The sequence below is a fragment of the Aedes aegypti genome, chromosome 1 (genome assembly GCF_002204515.2).
Source record: "Aedes aegypti strain LVP_AGWG chromosome 1, AaegL5.0 Primary Assembly, whole genome shotgun sequence".
Lineage (NCBI taxonomy): Eukaryota > Metazoa > Arthropoda > Insecta > Diptera > Culicidae > Aedes > Aedes aegypti.
Window position 1 is genome coordinate 138,602,521 of NC_035107.1, and position 27,658 is coordinate 138,630,178.

Here is a 27,658-nt window from a genome sequence, read left to right on the forward strand (position 1 = left end):
CTTTGCCGAAGACGCCATCTCTCTAAGTGGTCAGGATCCTGAGCTATCCGCAAATCAAAAATTCTATGCTTACTAGCGCCGCCTGGTGGTCAAATCTCGAATCTCTTGGCTAGAATAATGATAGTCCTTGAGCTACTGAACAACTTTGCCGAACACACCATCTTTCTAAGTGGGAAGGATCCTGAGCTATCCGCAAAACCAAAAATTCTATGCTCACTAGCGTCGCCTGGTGGCAAAATCTCGAATCTCATAACTTTTATAATGATAGCGCTTGAGCTACTGAACAACTTTGCCGAAGACGCCATCTCTCTAAGTGGTCAGGATCCTGAGCTATCCGCAAAACAAAAATTCTATGCTCACTAGCGCCGCCTGGTGGCAAAATTTCGAATCTCATAATCTTTATAATGATAGTCCTTGAGCTACTGAACAACTTTGCCGAAGACGCCATCTTTCTAAGTGGCCAGGATCCTGAGCTATCCGCAAAACAAAAATTCTATGCTCACTAGCGCCACCTAGTGGCAGAATGCCGCAATTGAATGACCACCATATGTTAGCCCTTGAACTACTGAACAATTTTGCTGAACATCATGATCCTCTATTTTGAATACTTTTCAAGATAATGGTCATTTATAAAAACGGTCGTTAATCTGAATTTCGGTCGTAAAAAAGTGGTCGGAAAAAGAACCGTCGATAAAAAAAACGGTCGTAAAAAGAGGTTGGAGTGTATATCAAAAAAGATTACAATCCGTAGATATTTTTATTTAAACGATGACAGCTCGCGCGAAGTTAAATTTGCCGGGGGTGATTCAAAAGTTATTCCCATACTAATATCAAACGCGTTATTAAAATAGTTTCAGGGCACGAACAATTTTGAAATTTTGGGTTCTGGTTCGAACTTTAATGTAGATTCAGAAAATACAAAATAAAACTGGATACTCCTAAACAAGCCAATTCTTCCGAAAAGTCTAATATCAAATATTTTAATAATTCCCTTGAGAATTAATTCAATGGCTTGGTTTGCAAAATTCATGAAGTTTAATATATGGAAAGTTAGGTTTCAGAACTACCAATATAGTGCTTCACTTTCATTTTGGAGGAATTTTCGGAGTATGAATAAACAACTTATTAAATTTTAACATTTCGCTTTACAAAAAGAATACTGAAAATCACTAGAAAGGCGAGCAAATACCATTAAACTTTTATATGTATAATAATAATATAATCACATGATTAGCAGTATATTAGAGTATACCGGGGTTTGCTCGCATTACTAATGATTTTTTCAACACCAATATTTTGAATACTTTTCCCGGGAAATCGACAATCTTTAACGTGAAGATGCATCGAAGCCAAACCTCAAATTTTCAAAAGCTTGAATCTGGAGAGCTAAACAGCTGTTACAGCGGAAAATTTAATTGATGGGTCACCATTAGCGAGTGACCAACCGATTAAGTTTTCAGCTCAAACAGCTGTCCGGTTCTCTAGATTTGTGTTCTTGAAAATTTGAGGTTTGGCTTCGATGCAACTTCACCTTAACAACCCGGCATATATTCAAGTTTATCATTAACGCCTGAAACTTTCTAAAGCTTAATAATTCATGAAGTTGGATATGTCGCAAGCTACGCTCCACAGAGCCGATATATTGACCACTACCTCCAGGATACTGGCTCTTGAATCAGAGCAATCAATCACGATTTGTGATTAAAAACTGTGAGTAATTTGATTTTTATATAGGATTGTTTGTTAATCATGAGTAATATTCATCATTTTCTAGTGTTAGTATATAACTCACTGGTTGCATACTTCAAGTCGTTTAGTGCTTATTTTCGTGTATTTAATCATTCGTTATTGAATGATTAATGATTAATCAAAGATTAATCATAAAAACAATAATTAAATGACATGAGATGCCCAAAACACCTTTAAGTATGCAACGAATGCATCAGACTCTATAAAATTTATCGGTACACTTATGATTAAAAAAACTGAATCAAATAGCTCTCATCATGAATTCGGAACTATCGTAATTTACAAATCGATACCCGCAGTTTCAAAGACAAACTGCAATCCTAATATTTACGAAATTTCGTTAGAAGACGACTGAAAAACATAATTTTGAAAAACAACATTACATATACTTCGCATATGGATTAAATGTAAAAAATGATGTGAAATTTGCGATAAAATTACACGTCTTCTCGGTGAGAATCGAACTCACGACTCCCTGTATATATACACGACTCCCTACTTATATAAATAACAACAACACAAAAGAATTCATACTTTGAGACGTCATTTTGTTATTTGTTCTTTGGATGAATTTTGGACGTTCCACAAGAAGATTATTGCAAATCACAACTGATGTACCGTCGTTGGGGGTGACAATGGGTCAAAAAGGGATATGTACGATTTATTTATTGAATAACTATCGTAGTTTAACTCCAATAAACTTCAAATTTGGTGTGTATGTACTTTGATGGTACATTAACAACTGTTCAAAAAATTACAGAAAAATATTTATTCACAGCGGCACCACAAGGGAATGAAAAATGACCCAATCTCACCCCATAGAGGGGGTGACATTGGGTCACTGTAATTGAAATAACTTGTTTTTGAGAATATGGTTGCAAAACCGTTCTCAGCTGAAAAATATTGATGAAATACAATGCAAACAAGACGAAAAGATATCTAAGATGTTTCACAAGTATGATAAACCCACTCAAAAGAACGATTATACCAATAAATTGAAGAGCTATGAGAAAAAATATGTGAATCCAACATTTATCGTCAAGTTAACATAAATTTTCTTGTTTTTTTTTTCCTCAAATTGTCTCATCCCCATTGCCATGAAGCCTATTTAGTTTCCCCAAAGGTGTAGTGAAACAGCGATTATTTTAAACCTTCGCAAATATTTATATATCGGTGCGACATTCCACGATCAATATATTTCAGTTAGACGTTGACGTCATAATCCCGGTATTTCAGCGATTTAACTCATTTGTACTTCCGTTAGATGTTTCTATAATTTGAAAACACTGATAAATAATTAAATTAAAAAAAAAATCCATTTGATAAAATTTTACGATGTTGCTGCGCACGAATTACAGTTGCTGGTTTGAGAAGTTGTCAAAATGCGTTGCATTGTTATTCAATGCATGGAATATTCAAATAGATTTGTTTGATGTTTCAGAGATGCTGTATTTAGGAAGAATAAACACATCTTAATGAAAAAAGAGAACACCCGGCACCGTAAAATGTCCAAAAAGTGGACTTGCAATTTCATTTACTATCGTTCTTGCTTGACCCAATCTCACCCCCATTTTTGATGTTTTAGACACCGTACCGAAAAAAATTAATTTTTTGTGGAAAAATCAAATAGATTCCGGAAAATACGTGTAAAGTGTAATGAACAGACTTTCAACCTTCTACTAATATAACGATAGAGGTTAAAGTAAATGCGTAATACTTTGCACAGAAGCAATTAAATGCTGTAATTTTTTTCTAGTTTCAACATACAAGTTTATCGATGTAGTAAACAAAAACTACTATTTCTAAAAATGTATATTGTGGTGAATTACGAGTAATAATATGTTCCCTAACATATAAATTAATAATTTTAGTAATATCAGCGATTTTGGTTGAAATATTTCATAAATCATAATTTTCCGTTTTGACCCAATCTCACCCCCTAGACCCATTGTCACCCCCATTGACGGTAGTTGAGATAATAATTTTAACGCTTCGCCGCTTCCTACGGGTAGAACAATTTAGTGCTATAAAATTTGCTGGGAAAGTACGTCCCCTCTGCTGTATTTTACTTGCATCATTTTTTTTATACTGCCCAACACACAACTGAGTAGGATCAGAAACAGTCAGAAATGGGTCCCATCGGCACAGACTTTAATGCCGGTGCGGGCAAACAAATTCATTGAAAATCATTGCCCCCCACCTAGCACCCAAATGATGGTGGCACATCTCGAAGGAAACTTTTTTATATATACGGTTACACAAGTAATGTAACGGATCCATTGTGAAGATATGCTCGATGGGACCGACCCGATAGTCTCCGGAAAGCTGGGAAAATCATGCAGCGGCTGTGTTTGCATTGGTAAATGGTAAGAGAAACTTTCCGAGGGACATTTTGGTTTACTTTGCGTGGAGTGCTGCTCTGCGGCGCCATCAAGTAAAATTTGCTAGTGCTCTGGAGGAGGCTTAAAGCTTTATTCTTTATTGACTGTGACCTACTTAGCAATGGTCGTTTAATTTCTGGCCAATTATCTTAAATTTACTGACGGCAAAAACGTCCACGTTTAAGCAAATTCGAAAAGAGACTTCAGTGAAATAGTGAAATGTCTTAAATGAGCTGCGCAATAAAATCTTACGACGATGTGTCGAACGATGCAAAATGTACAATGATAAGTATTGTTCACAGTTTAAAAAATATTTTATTCGTTCCAACAAATTTGAAGGCTATTCTACTGGTCTTGCTCTTCTAGACATAGAAAAAGCATTCGATAGTGTTCGGCATGAAAGCTTAATAGTAAAATTAAAAAAGAAAACACTTTTATTTTCCAACATACATTGTTAGAATAATCCAAAGTTATCTGTCAACTCGTACACTTTAGGTTAATTATCAGAACTCCAAGTCTGAAAGACTTTCTGTAAGAGCTGGTGTTCCACAAGGTAGCATTTTGGGATCAATATCATACAATATTTTCTTATCTGACTTACCTGAGTTACCTCAGGAACGTCAAAATTCTTTGTTTGCGGATAACACAGGCATCTCCGCCAAAGGACGAAGTGTTTGGGTCATATGTAGTAGATTGCAAAAAAGTATGGATATTTTTTCTTCAAACTTGCAAAAATGGAAGATTTTCTAGCTTCAAGGTTCTAGCCTGTACAGCCGAAAATACCTTTGAACAATATAGACAGTCTAAAAAACAATGTCCTTATTTTTTTATTAAGACATTTGTTCAATAATATAATAGAAATAATTTTACAAATCTGTAAAGACGCCAAACAAGAACTTCGCCAAAAATTCGTAGGATCCTTTATTAACCCGAATCCGATCGGGTTAAGAAAAAAAAAATAAAAAAAATCTCGTGACGCTATTTTCTATCCGATTTGCAAACTTCTTTAACCATATGAATTCCATACTCTTCTATTTGCCTATGCTGGGGAAAGTGGTCCAAATTTTGCCTGTGGCCGGAGTTATTCCGGTGTCCTCCTGGGACAAGTCGGGTAAAAAATTTATCAACTTCCTTTCCTGAACAGTTTTATAATACTAAACTGTCATTTAACTACTCAAGTTTTGTAGGAACAGTCAATCGTGCAACATGAAAGATATTCAAGTGATTTAAGGAGTCACTTACATGGAACTTTCCTTGATAAACTGGAATATGCCTTCCGGAAGATCCGGAACATCCGGAACATCCGTAAAAGTGGTCAAATCGTTAAAATTGACTTGGAAAGCCCCGTTTTTTTTTCAATCTCACTAATTTTTAACATACATGGGCATAAACATTGCTTTGAGTGCATAAGACCCTGTATGGCCATTGGGGGGCTCACCGGAAAATCCGGAACATCCGTAAAAGTGGTTAAATCGTCGAAAATGACTTGGAAAGCCCCGGTTTTTTTCAACCTCGCTAGTTTTCAACATACATGAACATTAACAATGCTTTGAGTGCATAAGACCCTGTATGGCCATTGGGAGGCTCACCGGAAGATCCGGAACATCCGTAAAAGTGGTCAAAACGTTAAAAATGACTTGGAAAGCCCCGGTTTTTTTTCAAGCTCACTAGTTTTCAACATACATGGACATTAACAAAACTTTGAGTGCATAAGACCCTGTTTTTCTATTGAGGGGCTCACCGGAAGATCCGGAACAACCGCCAAAGTGGTCAAATCGTTAAAAATGACTTGGAAAGCCGCGGTTTTTTCGACCTCACTAGTTTTCAAGGGGGCCCAGATAGCCGTAGCGGTAAACGCGCAGCTATTCAGCAAGACCAAGCTGAGGGTCGTGGGTTCGAATCCCACCGGTCGAGGATCTTTTCGGGTTGGAAATTTTCTCGACTTCCCAGGGCATAAAGTATATTCGTACCTGCCACACGATATACGCATGCAAAAATGGTCATTGGCATAGTAAGCTCTCAGTTAATAACTGTGGAAGTGCTCATAAGAACACTAAGCTGAGAAGCAGGCTCTGTCCCAGTAGGGACGTAACGCCAGAAAGAAGAAGAAGAAGTTTTCAACTAACATGGACATTAAAAATGCTTTGAGTGCATAAGACCCTGTATGGCCATTGGGGGGCTCACCGGAAGATCCGGAACATCCGTCAAAGTGGTCAAATCGTTAAAAATGACTTGGAAAGCCGCGGTTTTTTGCAACCTCACTAGTTTTCAACATACATGGATGGTTGGTTGGTTTGACTTTATTAACGAGATTTTTAGCCCTGGGCTAGTTCATCTCGGGACCAACGGCTTTACTTCCCTTCCGAAGGAAGTCGTCACTATAACTTTCAACATACATGGACATTAACAATGCTTTGACTACTTAATACTCTGTATGGCCATTGGGGGGCTCACCGGAAGATCCGGAACATCCGTAAAAGTGGTCAAATCGTCGAAAATGACTTGGAAAGCCGCGGGTTTTTTTTTTTCAATCTCACTAGTTTTCAACATGCATGGGCATAAATAATGCTTTGAGTGCATAAGCCCCTGTATGGCTATTGGGGGGCTCACCGGAAGATCCGGAATATCCAATTTTGGCATATTTTTTGTATTTTTTTCTGTGTTTTGAAGTAATTTTTCAGTCACTGTTTTTAAAATTTTAGTCATCAATGTCACTATTATTCGGCTGTCAGACCGCTGCAATCCCTGTATGAAGCATCGCAATGTGGCATAAAATTTGTAAAAATGAAGCAGAAATCAGCACAAAATAGATTTTTCCGCATGTGTGAAAATTACACACAGAATCTTTTTATGATCAAGAAGAGCCCGGTTTTGTGTAATTTTTTTAAGAGGGTATTTAGAAAATGGACTATTGCCAAAGTTATTCCAAATTGAAAATTTTTTATCTTCAAATAGTCTTGCTTTCCTATATCAATGAACTTGTAACAAAAAAATCTAAAACAGAATGTTGGTTCAAATTAGTCAATGAATAGTTAGGATTTCGGTATGGGCATCTGACCACAGCAATACAAAAATCAATTAATCCAACGCTTCAAGTGTAAGAAATGCTGACACCAAACACCGCCCTCGTTCATCAGGCTTAATTGACGAAAAAATTGTCCATTATAGCCATTGGATACACGTCATTATGTTGTGTCCTTGCAATTTAGCCATCGTAGCGTGAGGATGATGGTTTCCTCTCGTACTGTTTTTTTTTTCTATCTGTTGGCGTCATCGTACCGTCCACTACTATTTCTAGACGTTCGTCGTCGCTACTACCATGACGTTATTTAATACAATGCTTGATGAGATCAGATATTAACCCTTGCCTTTTTAGAAAGCATTATCCTCCATTTGTATCAATTTGTTTCTTCGGCTTTCAATACGTATACGTAATTTATGTGTAAATGGTCATCATCTGATAAACATTGCTTTCAAGCAATGTGTATTAAACGAATGAAGGATAATTACACCCTTTTGCTGTAGGAACAGAAGCCAGACAGGCTTTAAAAGTAATTCAGGTATTTTTATTTATATACAAGGTATCATACAAAAAATGTTCATAAACTATAACTAAGTTCATATATTTTCCTATTGATTAAATGAATTTCAAAAAAATCTCTACGATTAGAAGCAAAACGAAGAACCCTTGATTGAACTTCTCTCACTGAAGTTTACAGCAAGTTTATTGCATTAACCATCAAACCACACAAAATTCTCATTCACTGTTTTTGCGTGTGAGCCCATAGCTTTTCGTGCGGAGAAAATTAAAGTGCAGTATAACAGTTGACAGATGGTATCTAAATGTAGGCGCGAATGATAATCGTGAGACCAAATGATCGATTTATTAAGGTATCAGAGGCACTAATAGTAAAAACATTGTATCAAATATTAGCGTTGGATCAAAAACTTGCCCATAACTGTTTGAAAATAAAAGATGTTTTGAATTTGAAGAGAAAGAAAATGTTTTTGTCCCTCACAGGTCCCCCAGTAGTGGGCACCTAAACTGCTAAATTCATAATTCAAAAACTGCGGTGTTGGTGCCCATTAATGAAAAATATTATATTTTCGGACTGTACAAAAATGAATTTGAAAAAATAAATATGAATTTTAACATTGCTTTTTGATCACAAATTTCAGTACCAATTTGACCAATATTATAAGGAGGCCCCAAATGCCAGACACGATCTGGAAATGCATCGAAAGCTGTAAATGTTTAAACATCATTGTATGTTTTTACTCCTTTCTCTTTCATATACGATGATAAATAACACGTGTTATTCTGAATTTTGATTCTTATTTTATTGCATTCAGCAGCAAATCAGGCTTAAGAAGTAGCCTGCTGTTCAAGCACGACACAAAGTTAAGTTGAATATTATTTAAGAATATTGGTGTAAGGTTAATTTGAATACAACAATTGTTCCATCAATCCATTATTGTCTATCATACAAAATATGTTAAATTTTAAACTTTTCTTAATATTTTGCGACAAACATTTATTACTAGAGAAATTTCTTAGACAATAGATGGAAGGAAATTTTGGCGAAAAATAAGGCTTCTCAAGGAACTTCAATCAAGCTAAGTTTTCTTCAGATGGATGGCAAAAAATTAACCTGGAAAATATTTAGATGAATCTCTGGTGATTTTTTTTGAGAGAATTCTTCATATAAATATTTGATTTTGTTTTACTTGCGTAGATTTCCTTGAAGAAATATTAAAATATTTTTCCCGAGAGATTTTTTAAGAAATGCGGGAAGCAACATCAAAATGATTTTGGAGGAATCTAGAGAAAGACATTTTCTGTTGCAAAATGCAGATAGTTCTGCGGACAACTTTTCTGTAAAAATCGCTTGGCACATTTACCCAACTGAATCTTATTTAATTGCTTTTGAAAACCTTGTGGAATAAGTATAAGGAGGAATCCTTAGAGAAACACCTGGAATAATCATTTTGTGGATTATCCAGGAAGTGCTTTATAATCTTTGCTGCGATGTTTTTATCCTTAACAATTTCCGAAAGATTATCAAAAAGATTTATTGAAGGAATCTGAAGAAACATTTTAGGAAGAACGTCAAAGGCAATGTTGGAAAAACGGTTGATGAACTTACTGAAGAATTTGTGGAAGAATCCTTGCTTGGTGATCTTGAAAATAATTTTGGTGACACTCATGGAATTTCTGATAGTATTTCTTCGAAATTACTGAAATTACTGAAATTACTTAAACGGCTCGGGTGAACCCAAACTTTTGCACGATTTGCATCATACTGAAGGGTGAACCCAAACTTTTGCACGATGACTTGACTGACTGTTTCGTTGATATTGAATACTTTTAAGATTTTTCCGCCAAAATTTGGTGGAGTCTCTTTAAAGAATAAAAAATTACGATTCTAATGACACTTTGATTTAAAATGTTGGTCGCTCCAATGCTGAGGAAATTAGATATGTTTTTTCAGTGCGTTTTTTGAAAAATGTAACCTTTCTAAGTAAAAATTTGGTATACAAAATTTAAGAAATGTTTTTGAAAAAATACATACAAAGTGAGAATAACTCTTTGCCTTTCGAATGCGACCTAAAGAGTTTCAATTGGACGTGTAATCACAGAGATATGGACAGAACACTTTTTCATGTTTTTGAGGGGGTGTGAACCCAAACATTTGCACGGGAGTATACATATAACCTAAAAATACACATTTTATCTAAATAGGCCTGATCATGCGATAAAAATAACAAAATTTAACTTGTTTGTGACGACTGTTTTTATTTTTTGGTATATTTCAATTAACCCTGTTTTGGGTAATTCTTTGATGAAAATTTAGTGTGTATTTTTCGGTAAACATAAGTTAACGGTAAAAAATGGGTAAATATTTTAACGAAAATTGTTTCAACAAAATTTTAGCCAGTATATGGCAAAATCACTGTGCTGTATTTATTTATTTTCAATGGCTATAGTTTTTCAGGAAATATTGATTATTCCACTAAGGTCGTACTTTTGCCCCACCTAACTTTATGAAATACGGCGTACTTCAATGGGATCAAAATCCAAAATATTGTTCAGCAGGGAATCAAATATTTGTTGGCGACCTCGGGCAAGTCCACAACTACATTGGCTGTACGTAGTAGAAAAAGGACTTGCAAACCCTTAAACGTTTAAGGCATCAGGAGAAGTATCACCCAAACCGACGAACACGCCCAGCTCTGTCATGTAGCTACACTGTAGTGGGATATTTTTCGGATAAATAAATTGTCGTTAATTATATTAAAACTAATTTATTAATACAATCTGACGTAAAAATAATAAGCAAATGCTATTACGGTACACAGATACAATTCAAGTCTTGATAATTGTAAAGATCGGCTAAAATCTTACTGTTGGTTAGCATTATGTATCGTTGAATCACATCCTCAAGCATCCAGCGGTTTGTACTAAAACCGATATTCATTATAAAACTCGCTATCTATCTATGGTTTCTTAAACATCTATCAAATCGTATAAGAAGCTTCTATCCTTTTGTGTAAGGTTAAAACTTGTTTTCACACTATCACAGCTGCAAAGAGTTTCGGACGCCGGCTCACCTCAAGCAAATACTGTTCATATTTCTACTCGTTTTTTTTAACAATAATTGTTCGGCAACAATTGTTACGACCCTCCGTCACTTCGATCTCCTGCTGCCTACATTCACGTGTTCACTTGTAGCAAACGGTGACGATAAGCTTCTTCTCGGATCTCCATCGGCCGATCGCGACCCGCTAGTGGTGATCATGGTTATGATCGTGGTCGTGGTCATGGTCATCTCCCGTCAGTCCATGGCTGTGACTGTGGCTATGTCCGGCTGGAAAGGAAAAACATAGGGAAAAGAATAAGTACCGTAAAACGGGGTAACTTTGATAGTTTTTTCGAAGAAAACTTGAATATTTATGGATGCTGTTTCAAAGAATTATAGTTTATATTTTTAAAACAAGTACTGGCATCCTAGCTATCGATTGCTGTTGATAGAATGCCAAAAGATTTATTTTGAATTGATATATAATTTTTCATATAATCGAAAGTCGGTTTTCTGTTTTGGGGTAACTTTGATAATGAAGTATGCATCGAACAAAATTGAATGGATTACGAACATTTGTAGGGCATTGCATACCTCTAGGCGTTTAACGTTATATGGAAATTTCTGACTTAGATCACAAAAATGGTCCCAGTTTGTGAAAATGCTTTTCGCTAAGAGATTTGAGACCATATTCAAGTTCTATGATAACTAGGCTGTCAAAGATAAGTGACCAACTATTCAAAACTATATCAAATAGTGCTCGTAGAACAGCTTGTTTGAAAGCGTTTCGAAAATGCTAAAATTGTGTCAATTTTTAATATTTGTATAAAAAGCCTCAAATGTTCTCGATTCAAATGAAAACAGCTCTTACATGAAGTGTCATACTAATATTATTTAGTTTTGCATTCGTTGTGCTTAACCGATTAACAGAAATTATGATATTTCGTTTAGTATGTGGTGGGTAACGCACTATCAAAGTTACCCGCATTATCAAAGATACCCCGTTTTACGGTATTTGAAAATGGCTGCAATATGTTTGAGATGTGACTATAAATGAATTAGTTTAACGATGCAAGTGCAAACAAGCTTAGCACATGTGGTCGTAAATTTATACTAGCTATTCTACTGGTCTTGCTCTTCTAGGCATAAATAGCATTGGACAGTGTTTGGCATGAAACGTTGATTGTAAAACTCAAAAAACTTTAATTTTCTAACATACATTGTTAGAATAATCCAAAATTATGTCAAATCGTATACTTCAGGTTAAAAAAAACTCCAAGTCTGGTGTTCCACAAGGCAGCATTTTGGGACCAATACTATACAATATGTTTACATCTTAATTACCTGAGTTGCCTCAGGGATGTCACAATTTTTTGTTTGCGTATGACACAGCCTCTCTGTCATAGGACGAAGCCTGAATATAATCTGTAGTAGCTTGAAAAAATGTTTTCTTCATACAAGCAAAATGATAAACTCGTGTTTAGAGCAGGAAAGAAGACTAAGTAAAAGAAAGAATTTGCTCTATTGTATTATTTAATAAGAAGCATATTAAAAAAATAAGCTGAATGAATTTCTCTTATGCCACACTGCATTACAGAGTTGCATTGTCATTCAAATGAAAAGTAACAGACATAGATGGCATAACACAAACTATTTAAGCCATATAATCGCTATAACCTTGATGACAATTGTTACATATTTCCTCACATCCAAATCAAACGCAATACCTTAGACCTTACCCATCCCATTGTTACCAAGAGCCTAACGGCACATCGGTGTAACCGCAAAAAGACAGATGAAAAAACCCAGAAATGCCTTTCACGATTGTCACCATCGCCAATGGCAAGCTTCTTTCTGAGTTTTCTGAGTAATTTGTGTCAGCAGATAGAAGTGTGACTACCCGGAACGTAGCGGAGGGTCTTGCAGACAGATTAATATCACATTAATATTATGATCGTGTTTGGCTAATAAAAAGCCCAAACAATGTGCCCATGAAGCGAAAGCTTATGACGGTCTTTTCTTCTCGTGAAACATCCCCGCCCGATGGCACGTTCATCATACTTTATGGGTTTCTGCATTGCACAGTGCGAGACTGATGGGCAGCAGCAGATTTGGCCATGTCTTTATTTTATACCGATATATTTTGATTTCAAGTTGGAAAATGTATTCCTAGTGACATGTCGTAAGATTTGCGTCCGGTAACAAGCGAGACAAACATTTGTTTTAACGTCAAGTTTTGCATCAAAGTACATTGCGCTCAGTTTCAAAGAAGTTTGGTATTGGGTAGCACCAGGTCCGAATTCACAAAGGTGGAAGCCCAAGAGCCACAGTCTTGTGGGGCTTTTTCCCAGAAAATGATTTTGACACTATAGTATGTTCTCCTTGATAATTTCCTTTATGAATTTTATGCTTAAGGCCGCACGGCAATTCTCCGTAATCACTCTGCCCATTTGAGGAAGCAAATCTCAAGTATTACTCTATACATATATGTGGAAATGTATTACTATAATTCTACATATGTAGCGTTATTAAATTTTCAGTTTCATCAGTTAACTAAAACTCGAGATTTGCTTATGTTAAGGGATAAGGTTGTTCTCCTAATAGTAAGGTTCTAATTATCAGAAGTTAGATTTTAGTTGCTTTACACTTCTCATAAGCGCCAGTTTAGATCAATAGGTGTAACCGACGAAGTCAAATTTTGAGAAAAATGGTTTTTAAGTTTTTCAGCATAATTTTACTTGCTAAATTATATGAGATCCAACAAACACAAGCCAATCTTCTGGAAGTTATAATATTTTTGAGACGGAAAAACACTTAAAAATTTGTTAGAAACCTTGAACATCACTGTACACGTACATGGAAAAATATTTTTACCTAATTTTTGAGTTTACTTTACCCGAAATTAAGTATATCGATTATAGTTTCAACCCAAAATCTCTCGGTTTTCTCTTTCTCCCACACGAATGTTGTCACAAATAGAGAGAGCTGCCAATATAAGAGTACCCAATGGGGTACTTTGGCCCAATAAGCCAAATTTGGGTAAATGCAACTTTTCTTATGTTTGGGTCGAAAGAACTCAATTTTGCGTTAAATCAACCCAAAATTGAGTACATTTTTCTAATGGAATTAAAGCCAAACTACCTAGCGGGGACCTTTGAAATTTAGCTAAAATGGAGTTATTGGGCTCAATTACGGAATTGCGTTGAAACAACCCAAAATTGAGTTGAATTCCGTCTCCGTGTACAAAATTTTAGTATACCTAACTCAAAATCAACCAAAATTTCACTTTTACTTACTTCGGGTCTTCCAAATGTAATTCAGTATAGTTTATTCCAAATTAATCAAATTAATTTTTGTTTTCTTTCCTTTTCAACGCATTTGTTCTTTAAGATTCAAGAAATATGCTTACCGCAGTGATCCATCATTATTTTTTATTAGTTTTAGATTCATGCGAAAAACTACCGAACAAAAATCTTAAGTGCGAAGAAAGACTGAAGCTCTAATTTTTAATTTTTCATTTTCTTTTATTTTTAGATGTATGCAAAAGAGTACCAAACAAAACTCTTAGTAACTAACTAACACTGAAGTGCTCAGATCAAATATACTGCACACTACAGAAAAGCCTGAAAATCATTTAGATTTCAAGCCAAGGGTTTGTACACTAATTTTAAATTGAAAACCTTAAATTTTACTCTAGTAATATGCACAAAATAATTCAAAGTTTAAAAAATAATTAAATGTTCTCGTGTGTCAACAATGGGACCATATTTCCTCTCTATACATTTTTGTTGAGATGTCTAAACAATAAATTGCGCCGTAGGTTCAAGAACAGTGGTAAAGGGTCAAACGAGTTTCCATCTGGTTTTTAAACCCCTGTGAACTCTAAACCTATCAACTATATTTGTCAAATCCATCATACAACCAGCTGCCGTTATGAAGTGGCCAAAATTCCTTCCCCTTTGGTGAAAAAATTGAATGTCCTCTTTTTTCGAAGCAAATCACTAAAAATGTCTTCCTATCTAAAATTTTCATCTGGAAAGTCTAACCAAAACACAATTCAGTTTTTGCAGTGAGCATAGAAATAGCGAGTACAGGGTGTCCGCAAATTATCCGAACAGCAAAATATTGGAAAGATGATCTCGCATTGAAAATAATGAAAAATCAATGTCCATGTACCTTTTATAATATATCTTTATGTTAACACAAAATACAACTTTAAAAAGTTTCGAAATAATTGCTTGTTACTGAGATAGGCAAATTCAAATTTTTCGGAGACGATTTTCCTGAGGGCCGCTAGTCATACTGGAGATGTGTTATCCCTAAAACCTAAAAGAGATGAATCCAAATGTCCTATTATTATATGAAGTAATCTACAGGTAAGTGGCTTCAAGTTAGACTGGAAATAGAAAATTGTACGGTTCAAATCCAGTGAGTTGTATGGACATTTCTCTTCCGTCATAAAGCTTGGAAAACAGCTCCCTTTAAGACACCTCAATACATTTGGGTTGGGTGTGCAATTATTTGAAATCGAAAATGTGTCAAACTTACTTCTTAAGAATATAATAAGCCAATATTTAAAACTATGCAAGAATATTGGATTTATTATGCTTGATTGTATAGAGCCATGTCTTCAAAGTTTGTACGGATAATTTGCGGACACCCTGTAGCATTTCCAGCTTTGTAGATCTTCTAGATGATGAAATTAGAAATATGAGCGCACTCCATAAAAATCCTGGCGAAAAGTACAATTCTCACTCAAAACGTTCAAAAATACTACTTATATGATATAGCATTATTTTTGAAGGCAATTTGTTAGTACATCTGTCAGAATTGGTTTAAAATAGCATATTTCATTAATTTAAACAATAAAATCCGCATCCAGATAAAAAATTATTGAAATGTAATTAATTATGTGCCAATTTGAAGTTGAATAACGTGGGCAAGCTTTTAGTGGTTTTTTAATCTATTCGGAAGCTTATAATGGTAATAAGGCGACATTTATTATAAGTACGGTAATCTAATGGTATCATTCGCAGTGTAACCAATAAATAAATTGATTATCTTGGCGCAAAAAAGCGCAAGCCACAAATGATTATTTTGAAGCGTTTTATAGATATCTTACAATACCTTTGAAAAAAAATGCTTTATTTTTGAAGGAGTTCTATGCTCTCAACATCTTGACATATTGGAATAGCAAACGTACCAAAAACGGTTCAAAACATCTTTAAAACAAAGCATAAGGTATACCCAAGTAACCGCAAGCCCGCAAATTCGCCTTTTAGGGCTTATAGCGCTATTATACGGCTTATATAGGGCACATCAGCTCTATAATACCACTATATTAACATTAAAGTGCTACTTGGTTACTTGGGTATTCTTTTAAGTGAGACTGATTGGGAAAGATCATTGGTCATTATTTAGTACAGAAACTGCTATTTCGATAGAACAACATTCTCGAAATCTGTAAAATTCAAAAGGGTCAAATTCATCTGACTTTTCTACTAGCCACATGGTATGAAACATCGACATATACATCGATCGATCTCAAACTTTGGGGAATTCTAATTCAATTATGAAGAAATCAAGACAAAATATCTGAAATATGAAATTTCAGAATTCGCAAACTTCAATTTTTTGACTTTTAGCAAGCTTTGGTCAACTGTGCGGCTATTTCAAAATCCACGGAAGACGTTTTGGAAAATTCATTGGACATCTAATCACTTTGAAAAATACTTTCAGCAATTCCTAAAGAAAATTCTTGGGAATTTTTGAAGAATTCTTGATTCACTGGAAGAATATTTGAAGAAATCCCTGAAGGAATTCCTAAATGCATCCCGGATCGAATCCCTGGATGAACACCTCAAAAAAATTCCTGAATAATTCTCTGAAGGAATTCCTGAACGAATCCGAACATGAATTCCTGAAGGATTCCCTGGAGGGATTCCAGTTGAAATCCATGGAGAAATTTCGGTTGGAATCCCTGGAGGTATTCATGAAGGAATTTATGAAAGAATTCAAGGAGAAATTCTTAGAGAAATCTCTAGAGGAAATCCTGGAGAAATCTCTGGAATAAATCCTGGAGGAATCTCTGAAGGAATTTCTGGAGGAATCCCTTAAGGAATTATTGGAGAAATTTCTAGAAGAACTTCTGGAGGAATCCCTGGATAAATCCTAGAGGAATCCCTGAAGGAATTCCTGGAGGAACCATCAGATGCATCCCTGAAGGATTCTCTGGAGGAGTTCCGGTACGAATCCCTGGAGGTACTTCTAAAGGAATCCATGTAAAATTTCCTGGAAGAATCTCTAGCTGAATTTCTGAAGGAATCCTTGGAGAAATTCCTGAACGAATCCCTGGAGGATTTCCTGAACAAATCCTCAGATTAATTTCTGAAGGATTCCCTGGAAGAGAAACCTGGAGGATTTCTGGTTGGAATCTCTGGAAATATCCCTAAACGAATATCTGAAAAAATCTATATAGGTATTCCTGGAAGAATCCCTAGGAAAGTTTTTAGAGGAATGCCTAGATATATTCCTGGAGGAATCTTTGGAGAAATTCATAGACGAATCATTAGATAAATTCCTAAAGGATTCCCTGGAGGAATCCGTGGAGGCGTTCCGGTTGGATTACCTAGAGGTATTCCTAAAGGAATTTCTGGAGGAACCAATGTAGGAATTCCTGGAGGAATCTATAGAGAAACTCCTGGAAGAATACCTAAAGGTATCTCTGAAATTTCTGAACAAATCCTCAGATGAATTTCTGATAGATTATCTGGTGGAATCGCTGGAAAGCAGACAAATTCCTAAAGAATTACCTGGAGAAATCCCTGGAAGAATTTCTAAAGGAATCTGTAGAGGGACTCCTGGAGAAATTCTTGGAAAAACTCGTAGAGGGATCCCTGTAAAAAGAAATTTAGAGGAATTCCTGGATAAATTCCTGGAGGAATTTATGACGGAATCCTTGGAAGGATTCCTGCATAAATCCCGAGATGAATTCCTGAAGGAATCCCTGAAGGCATTTCTAAAGGAATTTGTGAAAGAACCTATATCCCTGGGGATATTCCAGGGAAATTCTTGTTGGGATCCCTGAAGGTAAGAAAGAATTTCTAATGGAATCTATGTAGGCATTTCTGGAGGAATCTCTGGAAAAATTCCTAGAGGAGTTTATGAAAGCATCCCTGGAGAAATCCATTGGGAGAATCCCTGGAGGAATTCCTGGACGAATGCTCAGATGAATTCCTGAAAAAAATCCCTGGAGATATTACAGGAGGTATTCCGAGATTGATGCCTGGACGTATTTTATAAGGAATTCCTGAAGGAACCCATGCGGAGTAGAAATCCTGGAGAGATCCCTAGGAAAATTTTCAGAGAAGTTACTTAAAAAATTCATAAAAGAACTCCTGAAAAAATGTATGGAGGAATCCCTGAAGGAATTCCTGGATGAATCCATGGAAGAGTTCTTTGTAATCCCTGGGAAAATCCTGGGAGAAATTCCAAGAAGAACTTCTAAAGAAATACATGTATCTTGAGGATTTCGTGGAAAAATCCCTGTGGCGATTCCTGAAATAATCCCGGGAGAGATTCCTGAATGAATTCAAAAAGGAGGCCCTGATGGAAATCTTGAAAGAATGCCTGTAAGAATCCCCTTAAAAACCTGGAGGAATCCCTGTAGACTTTTCTGGAGGAATTCTGAGCGAAATCTCCGGAGGATTTCAAGAGGGGTATCCTGAAGGATTCTTTGGCACAATTCCCTAAATTCTTTTCTTGAGATTTTTCCAAAAGTTTCGTTGAAAGTTTTTTTTTTCAGAAAATATTTGAAATTTATTTAAACAGACAAAAGTGATTCCTCCTGCAATTTTCTTAGTCTTAGAATTTTTCAAGAAATATTTGTTTTGATAGTTCATAGAAAATTACATAAATACCGTTTTGATTCATATTACGGACACTTAAGGCCTCAATGAAGTATCACCCAGCATAAAGCAAACAAAATAAATCATTCTGTATGATTCCTTAGAGTTATCGAGCGTCGGAAGCCCTTAACTTTCGAATGATGGGTAAAGAATACGCTTCCGCAACTCGAATAATTTTAAATAAATCAAAATGTGTGGCCTTTTAATGATTTTTATTCCGGACGCTTCCTCATTTTTGCCTCATATTCCGGACACTTTGATTCGAATTCCGTACAGCTCATGATAATCATTAATGGAACAGTCAAATCATCAATTGAAATCTTCAAACCACTAAAGAGACATCTAAGGTAGTTAAGCATTATAAATTTTCAAAGATATTTATGGAAAAAGCTTACTAAAACGAGCCTCGAAATTGAGAACTTTTGAACGGCAGAAATTGAAACATTTCGTGTGAAATGTTTCCCATACAAAGTAGAGTGTCCGGAATTTGAAGCTGTCCGTAATATGAATCAAAACGGTAATTATAAATTTTTATTTGCAATCGTGAGACAATTAGCCGCAATCATCGATGTACATTTGCATGATGGCCTACTTCGCCTTCAGAATGCAACTAGCAAATGCGCTAGAATAAAAAGAAGATTCCGAAGTGGAAATTCTTCAACATATTTTTTCATGCACTCTATTAAAAGTTATTTGATAAATGTACGTTATGGATCTTTATATAAGGAATGTCAGGGGAAATTTAGAAAAAAAATCTTCAAAAATCTAATGTGGAAATCTCTGAATGAGTTTCCGATTATATTTCTGAAAGTATATTTAAATGAATTCTAAGAGGATTTCCTGTAAAAAAAATCTGGTAATATCATAGAGTAGTTTCATGAGCGTAAATATAATTGAATGAATCTTTAAGTGGTTTTAGAGATATGCAATAAGTATCTAGATAACTGTACTTGTACTTGTTTATGATTATTCGGAAAGAAATCCTAAATTATTTTTTTGAAGATGTCTTGAGAGAGGTAAAACACCTGACCTCAATGGTAAATAAGCGAGAAAAATGGGCCTTATCATCGCTCTCTGTTTGGGGCTCCTTTGCGCGGCTGTTTAGCAAGCTTGTTGGTGTTTGTAGATGTATTTTGTCACGCAAAAAATCGATTGAAAGTGAGTGGTGCGTTATACCCTGGTGTTTTAAATATTGATGACTATAGATTTTTTTTTATTTTAACTGCTTAAATATTACTCAATCCAACGACTGTTTTAAGTAATTGATAGTCTATTTATCCGAGTCTAAGTTTTCGACAAAATTCACAGTTATAATTGAGATTTTGCTTAGGGGGCGCATATTACTCCATCTTCCATTATCACCATTCTCAACACTGATAAGAAGTGTCGAAAACATCTGCCTTTACCTTCCTATAAGCAAGCCATAGCTTGAAGCACGCGAGCTCACAAATCACGTTCTAACACGTCCAACGGTAGCTTTGATCCATCCGGATAGCAATACATAGGGCCAAAGCCAGCAAACCATTGACGTCAAATTCAAAGTATCTCAAAATTCGCATCCGCGATTGATCAGCGTCGAATTCATCCTCTATCTATAGATATTCGATCGGCCGATGTGACAAAAATTAGCAATGCCCTCTTATTGACTGTCATAATTTGTGTGGATCACAGTCGGCCATGCGTTCTCGTAGGTACTAACATTCGAGGCACACGGTGTGCTGGAACACACATATTATCGAACTTGCATGAACCTCCGATCTTTTTTCACTAGAAGTTAGCCTTTATAGTCAAGAATAGCTTGCGGAATATTAAAAAATCTTTCATCGGCAAAAAATTGAAAAAGTCGATTTTTGTATTTTTACCCTTCTCCCATATATGAGTTCATAGGAGAATATTAGAGTTACACTAATTTTGATGCATTGCAATAGCTCAAAGACTTATTTGATATACCTTGATCACGAATCGATTACAAGACGTTTCAAATTTAGCATAATTTCTACCTATATTCACACAAGGTGACCAGCCCATGGTGGTATGCCGTTTATTAACGACATCGCATTTTTACATAAATTTATTAAGGTAAACATACTACAACTTATCAAGTTTCAATCAATGTTTCCTATTCTATAGAATAATTGAAATCATTGGAGTTCGCTATTGAACATGAAGCTTTTTTAAGATAACAGACAATTGTATAATTACATACAACCATTAAAATAAACCGCCATACAATTATATAGGGCAATGTACTGTTTAAATTTTGTATGGTGTGTTCACATCTAGCTGGTCTTGTTATTCACATTTGTTTTGATTGAAAGATGGAGTAAGATTCTACGTAAACCTGTATACGGTATGTCTACATCCAAAACAAGAACGCATACAAATATTGTAAAATATAGTTACATATACAGGGTTTATACAGAAAATGTAAGATGTGAAAATAAAAAAAAAACTATGATAGTCTTATATTTCTTGTATGAGTAACAATATTATATAATACTTGTAAAGTTGTCATGCAGATTTAAATGGAAATCTTGCAGCCGCTGGTTGGGTGCGTTTGCTAAAACCTCACATCATTAACGTATCCCTAGTTACATTCATATACTTAAAACTAAATACATACCATCAAACGGGGTAACTTTGATAGTTTTTTTAGAGAAAATCTAAATATTTTATTTTTTATTTGTAAAACAAGCACTGGTTTGTTAGTTATCGATTGCACATGAAAGATTGCATAACGGTTCGATCTTAATGAATCTATAGTTTTTCATATAATCGAAAGTCAGTTTTTGGTAATGGGGTAACATTGATAATGAGTAGATAAGCACATGAAAATCCAAAACAAACTATTGTTTGACATCATCACAGTTTGAATTGGATTGGAGAATGTTAACCTTCCAGTCGTCGCGCGGTTTGCCACCGTCAGAACCACCACGCTGCTGTTGGGAACGAAGAGCGAGGTTTTTCCACCAGTGTTGTACAGAATACAACAGCGCGACGACTGAAGTGCTAAAAGAGAAACTGGATTAGATTTTATCAATTAAAGTACAGAATTTATTGAGCAAGAAATATCTTTAAAACGGTTTTCAGTCAAAACAAACATGATAAACACCATCATAAATTGATAATAATGGGTATAAAAGTATATATCTGAATAGATATCTATCGATAATCATGTTTCGACATTGAATTCACCATAAATCAATCGTTTTTGGAACATGAATGAGTATAAATCGAATGAATCCCGTAAAGTACATGAGGCGTTGCATACCTCTAGGTTTTTAATGTTATATGGGAATTTGTGACTTTGATTACGAAAATGATTCCAAATTGTAAAACTGTTTTTCCCTATGAGGTTTGATGCCGGATTCATGTTCTACTATAGCTAGGCCATCAAGCATACGTACCGAACTCATTATAGTTTCATGAAATAGTGATAGTAAAACAGATTGTTTGTGAGCGTTTTGAAAGTACCAAAATCTCATCATTTTTAAATATTCGAATATAAAGCCTCAAATACTCTCGATTGGCACGAAAACAGCTCAGAGGTGAAGTGTCACACTGATACCCCTTAGTTTCGTATTCTTTTTGCTTAACTGAATAACATAATTTTTGTTATTTTGTTTAGTACGTTGCGGATCCCGCACTATCAAAGTTAGCCGCATTTTCAAAGATACCTCGTTTTACGATACTAAAATGTATGTGTCCATGTTGGATATTGAAATTGTTGTGTCTATTTCGCAAAATTTGCCCCCTCCATAAGTGCGAAGTCTTGAATAAAAGTGCTGAACTACGTTGGATCGATTTGTCATCGTCGCCACATTTATGATTCATCCTATGACAAATAATTGGAGTGATGTCATAATGTCGATCCGAAGTAATCCAGTCCTTTTACTCAAAATCAGGCACTTCAAACCCCAAATATAATGTGCGCATTGCATTTGAGTAGATTAGTGACAGCACAAAACTTGTATCACGATGAGCTTGAGACCACATTAAGGCTATATAAGCCGTTTACTTATTATTATTATTATTATTTATTAGCGACACTTTACCATTCGTTTGGCATTCGTGTCGGGATAAAGCCGTTTACTGTTAATCATGTTATAGTGAACCCTCTCTCAAGACTTTTGCGCGTATAAGCACATGAATACAGCCTATACTGCCATGTGTATCCATTTCTGGGAATTCCTATTCTGATTAGAAAACTTTACCGTATACGTAAAATATTACTTATTTGATTCAGAAAGAAGAATACAAAGCGTTCGTATGAGCTTTTCTGAAGTGAAAAGTGAAATTTCCATTATATAAAATACGGCATACCACCATGGGCTGGTCATATTGTGTGAGTGTATGTAGGAAATGATGCTTAATTTAAAACATCTAAGAATTCATTAATGTTAAAGATATGTCAAATTGATCATTAAGCCGTTAAAAGTCATCATATTAGTGTATCTCTAATATTCTCCTATGAACTCATATATGGGAGAAGGGTAAACATACAAAAATCGTCTTTTTCCAATTTTTTGCCGATGAAAGATTTTTTAATATTCTGCAAGCTTCTTTTGACTACCAAGGCTAACTTTTAGTGAAAAAAGATCGGAGGTTCATGCAAGTTCGATAATATGTGTGTTCCAGCACACCGTGAGGCATACAAAATCGATCATGCCAAAGTTTGCGCCTGTCCGGCACGCTAAAACTGAGCGACACAGTGAGGTGTGAGAGTGTGTGAGGAATAAATAATCTTTAAGTTCTAACAACACTTGTGTAAAGACTATCTAATTTTGGTCTGATATTGCGATTCCTCCATACATTGCTGTGCGAATTAATTTCAACGTGAACGTACAATACCTGTATTTTGTCAACGATGTTTTGTGCATTCGCGTCAATTTTCGACCGTATGCAAATTGACTCGAATGATATCATGCCCCCACCCCCTTTCTCAGGCTTTCAAGCTCAAAAAGCATGATACGAGAAATCCGCACGGCTCTAATTTTCGATTGGAGGGTAAAATTCGGCGGATAAACAATTCGGATCAACAAAAATGGAATTTGCGTCCGTTGGCCGTTGGTTATATTTTATATGCCAGCTTTGTGTTGTGTTCATTTCGGTTCTTTGATTACTTTTACCATACCCAAACATGTATGCGTATGCAATTTAACACTCATTTTCGTTCAATTATGGCGACACTTGCATCCACTGGGGCGGAAAACTAAACTTTGGAACAAAAGCTGCCATCACGGTGCTCCCCAAACTGTTATTATAAGAGAAATAAAAAAAACTGGGTAGTAATGATAACATTCGATTTCCATTTTAGACTTCGTACGACTGGTTTAAATAAACAAACCTGGACATGAACGACTTGTCACAGTATGACGGATAGCTGCTTACAACAGAAAACAGCAAATCTGAAAGTTTTCTTAGAGGTACCATTTAAAACTATTCAAAATATTGTTCAATTTTAGACACAAATCGAATACTTTACCGTTAATTTAAAAATGAATCTAAATGGGAACATTTTATGATTGTCACCTTCATTATTAACAAAGTATTTTAAACTCAATATATAACTTAATAACTTTTTACCAACTTAATGTGATAACAGTGTCCTGTACGAATATAAAATTGAGCCACTGTAGCCATAGAAAACGGCTGGTAAGCACAAGTTTGAAGAGGGTTTTCTTCTGATAATAACTGTGTTGGAAACACCGTGATACTACCAAAACTGGTTCGTAAATTTGTGATCTGCGTTGACAAATTATCTGAGTGCTTTGAATACATAATAGGTATCCTTGTACACTGCGAAAATCAATTTTTCATCATTTATTTCTCCCCAAAAAAAAAGCCGGTGCTCTTATCGATGAAATTTTCGCTCGCGTTACTCTATTATCATAAATTCATTCTCCTCAAACAATGACTATGTGACTCCCCTCGGGAAACGCACGAAAAAGTACTCTGCCACGTTTTTCACTCACACCACGTTTTGTTACCATACCTCGCCACGGGTTTCGCCTACGGGAGATGGATAAAATATGAATATTCTGGCTTGCATAAGTTTGTATAATTAATGAAGAGAAGTAATCGATTGCTTTGTGGAAAAAGTCACGTCATATCATTCCATTGACTCATTAGCTACTGCGGAACTTGGAAACCACCGAACTTGCTGCAAGATCCTGTACTCAGTCATCTCTCGGGCAGTTATTGGCAGATGATCTCAATCACGAACAAATGAAAGCCGTTGCAAAACAAAAGTATTTAATAGTTTTTCTGTCAATCCACACGAATAAACATTTCAAATGTCGGCTAGCTAGAACAATCTAATTTAGTCTTCAATCATCTGCCAAGTCACTTCATTCATCAAATGAGCACACAAGTATGCAAACGTGCATCCAGGGGAGAAAAAAAATCCCGGATAGAGACACATCCACCGAGAACTCTTCTTCCGTCTGTCACGTACTTCAATGTAGCTCTAGAATCTAGATGCTTTCAGGGGGTGGTGTCAGTCATGAAATGTATATGTTTCTCAACTTATCATTCTAAAAGTAATAGAAACTACCTGCCTTCAAAATATTGTTTTCCCATGACAATTCACAACCAGTATCATTTTTTCTATGATTCAACTAAATCATTTCGCTTAGTCTTTCTTAAACAGTTTATGAATCCAGGGCTTCCCAAACGGGGGTTAGTGCAAATAAGTATCATTTTTCTTGATTGATGAATAAATGTGGTGTATCTCCTACATCGATTGCTTTGCAAAAGATCATGATAGGCGGGTTCATGTGTTAATTATTTCAAATAATTCAAAAGTTTTGCTCATTTTGTTATTTTTATTCTACCCAGTTAGTGGTAAAATACAAGCTGTAGATACGATATTAAAAGCCAAATTTTTAAACAATACTCATCGATTTTGTATAATTGTTTTCCAGCGAAAACATAAACATGACTCATATTGTTTCAAAGGACAGGATAACATAAATTCAAATCCTCATATCTCATGCTACGAAATAAACAACTCATGAATACGCACCAATGTTCACTAACAAAAAGTTACAGCCCTTAAAAATTCTCTGGGGTCACATTGACTCCAGAAAACAGACAAAGGGATAAAAAAATCTTAGAAGTTTTTTTGGTAAACTATTGATGGGATCTAAGAGATTCAAAATTCTTCACTGTTTTTGCTAAAACTATTGGCAAAAATTTACACTAATCTATCAGCGCTGGATTGTTTAGTAGTGATTTTCAAAAAAATTTTACAAGAATTTTTGACAAAATTTGACAAGGTCTCTGAAGGCCCCTAATGAAATTTTTCGAGAATTCTTCCAAAGATCGTTAATTGACTTCTAAGGCTTCTATCAAGATTCTATCTAGATTTTTTTTAAAGAATCAAAGCGAGGAAGTTTTCAAACTAAATGAAAATAATTTTAGATGGTTCTCGAAAAAAAAATACTTCTGGAAATGTTTTTGACGAATAGGGCCCTAAAGCCCTGTCCCAATTTTAGTGCCAAACGCTCAAGCTTAGGCCAAAAACACATGTTTACTCAATTTTCCAATGTTTTTCGTTTGTTCAAGTCCAAAAATTTTTTTTTTGTTTTTTTTTTAGATTTTGTCACAGCCCTTGGCTTTAACTCAAAATTTGGATGTATTTTGATTTCAGTGTCCCTTCCGAAATGTCCGATAGGAACAAACCCAGTGTTAAAACCAAAAATCCTGTGGTGTTTTTGTCGACTAAGCGAACGTCAAACATGATCAAAAGTATCAAGGTATGGACCCAATTTATAAATTAAGGTTTAAATAGTTGCTTAATTTGTTGTCGTTATTTAGTTAATTAAATTGCTGAAGTAGTTGTTATAACATGCTCTTTCGTGTTATTAAATAAAAACAAGACTTCTTTAAACCTTTTAGGACCCTATTGTTGGTCTCTCAACTACCGTCGCGCGCCATTCGCGTAGTAGTGAAAAACTGTCGCTATTCGTTAGTAGTGTTTGATCTATTAATTGTTTGCTCTTGCGAGGGCGAGTGAAGAGCACTTCCCGACCAGAGAATTACAACAAAGTTGTAACAAGTTTTATTACTCAGTTAACGCGTTTTTGTAACAAAATATGTTATTGTTTTGGTTTGTTAGTAGTAAAAAAAAACAAAAATTATAACACGCCGTGACAGCCGAACATAAATCCATCGGTTTCGTCTTTCATCAACCAGCCAACGACAGCGATTGCATCATCATCACACCATATTCCGGCGTCGGTGCCCTGTACTGCCTCTGGTTCATCGCTCAACGTAAGGTTCATCCCTGAAGATTCTCGAGTTGGTCAGTACAGCCCTTTTGTTTTACCTGGTTCATCTGTGGTGAGTACTGCCAATTATCGACGCAGCACATAGGGTATCACCCGCTACCAAGAATTGAATCCCAATTGTGGTCAAGTAAAATAGTAGATAACAATAGTCTCCCTTGTCACTCGAATCCAATGATGCCCCTAGTTTCTCAAAATGCTGTTCCTTCTCGAATACGCATTACTCAAAATATTCCACAATGGGTGAATAATTCTCATCTGCAGTCACTGGGTCCTCCAATGGTAACTGTGCCAAGCTACCAAACACCTATTTCTGCCGTATCGAACACGCAAATGCAGTACGGGGTATTGCAGCCATCATTCGGTTCAAATACTCAGCAGTTGGCAGCGCACCATGTTGTCCTGAAGGGTCTTCTCCATTTCGGTGGGAAGCCAACAGAGTGGCCGATCTTCTGGAGTAGCTACGAGAAGTATACGCAACTTTGTGGCTACAACGAATCGAAGAACTTAATGAGACTTCAACGCAGTTTGAAAGGGGACGCAAAGAAAGCTGTTTGTAATCTGCTTCTGCACTCGTCCTGGATATAATCAAGACGTTGAAAGTTCTTTAGACAATAATCAGTACCTTGAAGTCCATGCAACGCCGACAATACATACAAGCAACGGGTGGTACATGCAAATCTGTAACCTTCTCAGACTACATGGATGTTATTGTGACGGCAGCTAGCAGTGTAACGCCAGTTACGAAC

At 35.6% G+C, this 27,658-nt stretch overlaps 1 protein-coding gene across 1 annotated transcript in view; it reads right to left on the bottom strand.

Moving 5' to 3' along the window:
- Positions 1-10,563: 10,563 nt before the first annotated feature.
- LOC5571498 (zinc transporter ZIP1) overlaps positions 10,564-27,658 on the bottom strand; it is a 48,336-nt gene continuing 31,241 nt past the window's right edge. The window contains exon 2 of the mRNA XM_001659698.2: positions 10,564-10,999. Coding sequence (XP_001659748.2) covers positions 10,917-10,999 — 83 coding nt within the window. The 3' untranslated portion in view covers positions 10,564-10,916. The remainder of the gene's footprint in view (positions 11,000-27,658) is intronic.